At 25.8% G+C, this 8,399-nt stretch overlaps 1 protein-coding gene across 1 annotated transcript in view; it reads right to left on the bottom strand.

Annotated features, from left to right (window-relative positions):
* Positions 1-3,118: 3,118 nt before the first annotated feature.
* The window catches only part of LOC113371107 (guanine nucleotide-binding protein G(q) subunit alpha-like), an 8,216-nt gene continuing 2,935 nt past the window's right edge, over positions 3,119-8,399 (bottom strand). Inside the window, exons 2-7 of the mRNA XM_026611752.1 lie at positions 7,404-7,532; positions 6,732-6,861; positions 6,146-6,299; positions 5,664-5,771; positions 5,074-5,181; positions 3,119-3,225 (exon numbers count right to left, since the gene is read on the bottom strand). Coding sequence (XP_026467537.1) covers positions 3,143-3,225; positions 5,074-5,181; positions 5,664-5,771; positions 6,146-6,299; positions 6,732-6,861; positions 7,404-7,532 — 712 coding nt within the window. The 3' untranslated portion in view covers positions 3,119-3,142. The remainder of the gene's footprint in view (positions 3,226-5,073; positions 5,182-5,663; positions 5,772-6,145; positions 6,300-6,731; positions 6,862-7,403; positions 7,533-8,399) is intronic.

The following is an 8,399-nucleotide window of genomic DNA, read 5'->3' as shown; positions in this document are numbered from 1 at the left end:
GCATATGTACATGCTTACATCATTACATCATTCAAATGTATATACATATGCGCACACCATAATTCATATATGTAATTATATAAATTATACAATCGACAAAATGCAACATAGTAAAATATTAAAAGTTTTCTCGAAAGAAAAAAAAAAAACACATGCCATTTTACATGTTAAATTGTGTGATAAATGGATTGGCCCTTTCCAAATTATCACGACATGTATAACACATGTTTTTTTTCTCTTATATATATTTTAATATAGTGGTTTTATAATTCTACCACTTTTTGAAGAGGTTGTTTGAAAACTCTCTTGTAATTTCAGAAAGATTCTAATAGAACGTTTATTTACTGCCTATTTTTTGTTCAGAATCGGAAGAATAAAAAAAATATTTCACTCCAGCTTTTGTTTGTTAAATACTGTGTTATTGAAATGTATCACTCATATCATCCAATCATATGTATATAAATATACATGCATAATTTTGTACAGATGCTACATGTTGAATAAAATCTCAAGCAAAAATTTTCTTGCTATCCAAAACTCAGCATTGTACTTGGAGTTTGAGATTAACTTTGAAAATCAAATGCATCACATTAAAAGATGATTTTTTATAATTTTCTTTACAAATTTATATTAATATATTATGGATGAATAATAATATACAAATCATGAGCTGTTACTAGTAACATTTTCATATCTTATACAGAGTTCAGATTGAATCAATTGAATAAGCGGTTAACTTTGTTGAACTTGTTTTGAAGTATGAAAGTGAGAATGACATAGAAAAAATTCTAATCAGGTTTTAGAGAAAATCATACACTTTATATTCATTCAAGTTTTACGCTTTAACATGATGTGTGGAAAAATGTATTCATAATATATGTCTCTTCATTCCAATTAAAAGAACTATTGAAATGGTATGAATTATAAAATACAATAACATATATGAAAAATAAAATTATTGAGCATTTTACTAAAAGAATTGATAATACACGGTGATGATTAAATTTAAGTTTCAAGTTATGTCAATTTCTTGGCATTACTAGACGCTGCATTAATTATAGTTCTACATTATGTCACATTTCATTATTTTTATTAAATAGCTTAATTATTATAATAAATGCGTTGTATGTCTCAAACCCGTTTAAGTAAAACAATATTTTAGCTGCTATAAATGCCAAGAAAGATATTCCAAGAAAAATGGGTTGTACAAAAATGGTTGTTTTTGGATTTAAAACATTTTTATATAAACTTTTGCTAACTATTTAAAATTCGTACAAATACATTCTTAACATACCAACAACGTTAGATGTAAAATTTAAATCAAATGCTCGAATATAGTTTTAAATAGATCACTAGCCATTGGCATGTCAAGAATAGTATTTGTATTTGACTCAATAATCTACGTTCTTATTTACCTCAAATACAGAATTATATAAACAAATAAATGTAAACTTAAATTAACATTTAAAAATCTTTGTATGCGAGTGACAATTTTTACATGTATCAACTTAATGATCAAGCTAAATAGTTGTTTGTGCAATGGACTGTTCAGTTTTTCATCGTTTATAAAATACTTATATATTTTTGGGACTCAAAGAGCATTCACATATACATTATCAAAAATTCACTTTTAAAGTGAGTTTATTTACTCTAATATATCTTGTGGTCTACACAGGAATAAGTTATGTCTTAAATAATGATGATCAAAAATAAAAAGTACATGCAAAAATGTACCCACAGCATATTACGTACATATCATTTGTGCAGAAAATTTTATAAACTTAATATTCTATATAAAATTGATTCTGAATCTGGATCTTTAACATATGTCAGATTTAATATATTAATTAATTACACTCTTTTAACTACAAAATATAGAAACCTAGAAAAGTATTGATGGGAAACTTATAACTAAAATATTGAAACATTTCGGTATTTTCGGTGCATTTACATATGCCTGTTACAAAATTTTTAGATTTTTATTGTTTGAATTCATACTCGACACCTATATTTATATTAATAATATTATGTATATATATATGTAAAAAAAAATTGGAAAAATTTACATTGTGCGACGTTTTTTTTAAAATGTAATTTTATTTCTCTTTATCATTTTTGCGTTCATAGAACAGAACATATTATTTATATTATATATATTATATTAAAATTTGGTTTATGAAATACTTGTTCGATATTTTTTCTCTTTGATTTTTGACTTTCAAATATCGAAATTGTATTTTTGTTAATATTTGCGTTTCTTGATTTATTTCAACTCACATTGCTCATCTACATTTTGATTCACATATTTATCTAACTTCAAGATTAATCTGTGTTTCTTATGACCAGAATTGGGTATGATGTAGAAATTTGACGCATTCATTAATATTCTATTTCAAACCAATATTTTCACCACCATACGCTTTCAAAGCTCAATGAAATTAATAGAAAAATTAAGAACACAACAGTTAAGGATTAGCTAAAAATCTGTACAACTTAAATAATAGCTATATAAATTCTTTTTTAATTAAAATTGCACACATTTCCTATATAAATATATACACATTTTACATGCATATTTTAATCATTACCAGTTAAATAATAATAAAATTGATGGCAAATTAAAAATATTCATTTTCATCACTTTGCAATATCTTTTGCGATTCAACTACACGATTTATTTCAAAGATGTTTTTTACCGTCAAAGAAACTTTCTTAAATACACTAACTTCTTTAAAATGCAATTCATAGGTATAATATATAATATATTAATTTAATTAATCATAAATTTATCGTTATTATATAAATTGATAATTTTTAACAAAATTTCCATACAATGGCACGCTTTCCATGAAAACGAACAATTTGGCCTGCACACACTGATTTCTTGTCAGATTCAAAGACAGTCACATGTACATAGATATAAATATTATATGTAATAAATATATGTATATATGTACTCATTTTTATATCAGATAGTCCATTTGCCACCTCTACGTCAGTATAATTATTCCTTTCTTTCTACAGATGTATTTAACAGAGGATAACAGGTGTGTGAACTTCTTTCGACTTTTTTTAAATAAATTTTCTATCAATAAGTGGGTTCTTCCCGATTTAATAATTTAATTGTTAATTCAGCAATCTCCTATACGAGATTATATTCCTTTAAGTTCGATTGTAGTATCGTATCTTTGACGGCAGCGAACACGAATCGGATATTTTCGGTATCTGAAAAATTTCAATTTTTCATATGTTTCAATTTATAATTGCACTTATCTTTATAAGCCGTTTTGAAAGTATTTAAATTTATGACACAGAATTATATATCATATAGGCAATAAGGTACTTACCAGAGCATTAAACATAAAAAATAAATTTGTTAGCCGTTGTAAAAGACAACAATCATGCACTTAACATTTATTAATATTACTTTAAATATTTTACAATAATTTACAGAAAACAAATATTAGTACACATTGAGAGTCATGGTTAAGGATAAAAAATTAATAATGGTTCTGAGTAATATTTTGATGCTTTTTAGCTCAATACAGAATAATATATTGAATTTTTTGTTCCAATGTTATCGACCACCCTATTATGATTCTTTTAAACGGTTTTAACATTTTCAAAATCGGTCCAGGATTTTTTGCGTAATCAAACTTATACTTCTGGAAGTAAATACATTTTGATAATTGTTTATGATAAATTCATATAAAACTTATTTCATGATAATTCTGTACTTGGTCATAAAATTATACTGTACGATTCATTTTCTTTCAAAAGTGGCGTCGAGTTGCTCGTAATGTTCGAAACGGTGCAGGGAGCAATGCGTTAAAAAAAAAAAAAAATCCGATCAAAAGAGTGAGTATAACACAGTAGTTAAGCAGATTTATCATTTATCAACCACATAAGAAGGTTGTTCGAGTGGATGGGAGATCATAAGCAATTGGAAAGTATTGGTTAGTATGCAGAGATTCTCATTGTAAGCAGAATTTGAAAGATTGTTAATTGAAGTATATATTTGCTATAACTTATATATCAACATAATCATACTTAACAAAACTTATAAAAAAGAGGAGCCTAAAATATCAAAACGTTACTCATCACCACAGTCTTAACAATGCACGACATTGAATAAATCATGTTAACAAAATTCTATATAATAAAAAAAACAAACTTTTACTAAAGCACACAACATGAAACATAACATAGGCATTTGTATATCCTCTTCCTTTACATAGAAATTTTTAAACTTTTTTCAAGCAAGGTTTGAATCTCTGAGAGCTGACTGCATAATGGTATCTTTAACAGCACAGAACACAAGCTTGATGTTTTCAGTATCTATTTTTATTGAATATAGTTTCATCATGCATTTTACGATTCCCATTGATTTTTTTTTCAGGAGTTTGCAAATATTTATCAGTTGTTCCATCGCAACAAGTTATGCATGCATAAAAAAACAGCATTAGATTAATTTTAGTAATTGACACATTTAATTTTGCATTGTATTAGAAATCTATTAAAAATGCAATGAAATGTGCATTGTGATATGATTGCCAAAGTTTTCAAAATGAAATCAAGCTATGCCTTATGTAAGATATTAATACAAAATGAATTAAAAATATTAATTACGAATGGTGAATTTTACAATAAATACACTATGTAACTACTTGTGAGGAATTATGTTTGCTAACTTTTTACATACTTTGTAAGTTTGATTATTAAACTTGATTGACAGAAAATATACTAAATGATATTGATAGTCATTGTAAATACCTCAAACCATAAAGTGTTGTCGCCCGCTTATCATAATAGTCCGCCCATATAAAAAATATTCGTGTTTTAACCTTTTTAAATGTAGTATCTTTTATTCGAAATAAAGAAATTAATATTGTAATTTTATGAAACTTATAAAATAAAGTTACATTAAAACTAACATTAGTGACCACAAACACTAATTATAATTGTAAAAAAAATTATCAACAAAATCATCTTTTTACCACAGAACATGCAAACATTTTGTAACATGCACAAACAATTATCAAATCAAGCTTTTTACCAGCTTAGTAAGTTTACCTGTGGCACATGTGAAATGTGAATAAATAATTTTCTCACTATCTGGATTCAGGTCAACAAACATTCTTAGAATAAATTCTCGAGCTGCTATAGCATCACGTTGAGGACCTGAGACGAATAAATGAATTTATGTGGAATGCGACATGATTTAAGCTGTGCAAATTGCTAAATAATTGATATTATTAATGGGTTTGATGTCTTCTTGCTGATTATATCACAAGCATGCTTTGTAAAATATAAGTATAATATTTATATTTTACAAATTTATAAATAAAAATATATATAATTGATACAAAGTAACATTCAATAATTAATGACTCAGATATAGATTACTTCAACATAAAAAATAAAAAGTAGATATAAAGTATTGTGATGTAATCAGTAATTTAAATAATGTTTGGCGGAAGAGCTACAAAATATTTGAAAACTACTATTTTTAAAATATACTTTTTCCAAAGATTACTAGTCTTTACATTTGCTAATGTAGCTAGCTACATATGGAAGATTTATGTGTGTGCAGAAGATATTTAGCTATCTAGCTATACTGAAATTGCATAATTATCATAAATTATTTATTCTATTATGTTGACCTGTAGCTGCTGTAAAATGTGAATAACACATTCGATCTTTGTCAGGATTCTGATCTAGATAAATCTTCAGAATAAATTCTCGAGCCGGTATATGATCACATTTTGGTCCTGATTATTTGTGTGAATATTGTAAAATACACATGCATTATTTAATTTAATAAAATGTATGAATTTGTTGTCTCAGAGAGGTCATATAGAATTTACTTAATCATTTCTTAATATCAATATTACTAAGGCTTAAATCGGTAGACAATCTTCTATCTGTTTGAAGTGTTTGTTAAAGACATTTTATGGGAAACAAAGTGAAGTAGAGTCAATATTTCTCAAAAATCACACATATGACAAATTCTTACAAATTAACAGGTGTTTGTAGACTATTTCAATATTAATTCAACATACAAATATCAATGTAATTAATAAAAAAAATGTACTCAAATATGCAAAGTCATTTCAATGATTAGCAAATTAATAAAAATATATACCATCATATTCTGGGAAATAATCAACCAAATGAGAATACATGATCTTCTCCTCCAGCAAATCCTTCTTATTCAAGAACAGGATCACAGAAGAGTGTTGAAACCATGGGTATGTTATGATGGTTTTAAATAGCGCTTTTGACTCTTCCATTCGATTCTGAAAATATTAAATTTATTTGTATAATCTTTGTAAAATACATTCATAAAATATTAAGTAATGATATTTAGGTCAAAAATACATAGAACATATTGTGAAGTTACTTGCTGAACTTGGTATTTTTTCTTAACCAGATAGTATCTAGTATATGAATTAAAAATAAAGTAATAATTTAGTATTTTCTCATAAGTTATTAGCATCAGTTGTATGTGCCACTTATCTGACACAAGCATTGTTTTCGGAAAACGATGGTATGAAAACAATTATAAAAATGCAGTAACAAATATACAGTAAAATTTTTTTAATAAAGATTGGTTTTACAAATTGATTTGTTTGATATGATTGATATTAATTGATTAAGATAGATATGAATTATTAGGCCTTACAGTTGTTAAAAGTTATAAAGTTATCAATATTTATTGGTTAACATACCTCATTTTCAGATTCAAATAAAATCTGGTCATATTCGCTGAGCGCTACTAAAAATATTATGGACGTAACATTTTCAAAACAATGGATCCATTTCCTTCGTTCTGATCTCTGTCCGCCGACGTCTACCATCCTAAATTAAAAAAGTATGAATAATTTGAGTAACTTGGAATAGAATCAAAGCGATGTGTGTAGAATAAAATAAAAATATTATTGCATTAAATTAAATTTATATTTTACTGTACAGTATTTGTATAAATTTCAATTGTCGTATTTAAAAATATTGAAAATTCAAAAATAATACAGCTACAAAAAATAATGCTGTAACACGTGTATGTTACAAAATAAAATTTAGTTAATAATTTCAATAAAATATTGAAATTATAGATATTATTGACTATCATAAGTATTTCTATCACATGCAAGTTAAAGTACACAAACCAAAGCATGCTAGTTAAAAATAAGAAACATGCACTATTTTATTATACATATTGAACTGAACAAGACAAAACGAAAACGTTACCAAATCGTTTCGCAAAATTTAAACCCGCAGAATAAAATTTCGACACTTCTGTTGAGTCTATCAAAATTGTGAAGATGTTTAGATTAAACAATTAACAAAATTAAACATTGTTTTAAAAATCTTTTGAGTAAGAAATACATGGGAAAGTTTACCTGAATACAATTGAGTCTAAATCAAATGGATACTCTATAATACCCGTTGTAGGAGCACGAGCCCGTAATATATCTTGTTCTGTGGGAAGGTAATTTGGATCTTCTATTCTCGCCAAATCGCTTAGATAACTTCAGAGCAAAAAAATATAGAAAATAAAGCACTATAATCGCGTAATCTTTATTGATATACATGTTTATTCATTGATGTAAATCAATAATTATTAAAATGACATTTTGGAAAATCATATGCTCGGACTCCTGAATGACTGAATTTCACTGTAATAAAGTGTTGTATTAATAGTAAGCGCGCAAAACGAGCATGATATTTAAAATTTTTATTATTGTAACATTATATAAAATAATTTGCATAATTTTCACTATTGATGGATTGATTAAATATTACAATAAGAATGTATTGAGATACTAAAAATGTATGTTATTCATAACGCACTTTGTTCTCGACAAAGTATGAGTAATAGATATAAATTAAAATTCATTTGTGTTTATCAAAGTTGAGTATTTCACTGTTCTATTTTACAATTTGATATTATTTCATTAGTTTTAATACCGCTGGGTTCGTTATGTAAATCTATATTTAAATATTTGTACTTGATAGTTTTAATATTCGAAATGCGTTTTAAATTATCTGTCTTATTTTGAGTGTTTACTTTAAATTACTCTATATTTAGATTTTGCTAAAAACAATTTTGTCATTAATAAAACTGAGTTTAGCAATCAGTCCTGGGTTAGTAATTATTTATACCTAATAAGAACGTAATTTTATGAATGCATTAAAAATGCTTGTAAAATATTTAATAAACCCAAATTCAAAAAAACTAACTCCTAGCAAGCTCAACTCCATCAAGTACATTGAAAATATGTTATAGTGTTCTTATACTGAACGTGCTAACATAATTTTAATATGCATTACAAACCAACAATTATACTTAACAACTTAAAATACCTGAAGACATGAATATTATTATTTTAATATGC

Source organism: Ctenocephalides felis, unplaced genomic scaffold, assembly GCF_003426905.1.
Source record: "Ctenocephalides felis isolate EL2017-DRISC unplaced genomic scaffold, ASM342690v1 CF-g0.4_SCAFFOLD_01492, whole genome shotgun sequence".
Taxonomy (NCBI): Eukaryota; Metazoa; Arthropoda; class Insecta; order Siphonaptera; family Pulicidae; genus Ctenocephalides; species Ctenocephalides felis.
The sequence above is the reverse complement of the archived record's forward strand: the minus strand, read 5'-3'. Positions and strand labels throughout refer to the sequence as shown.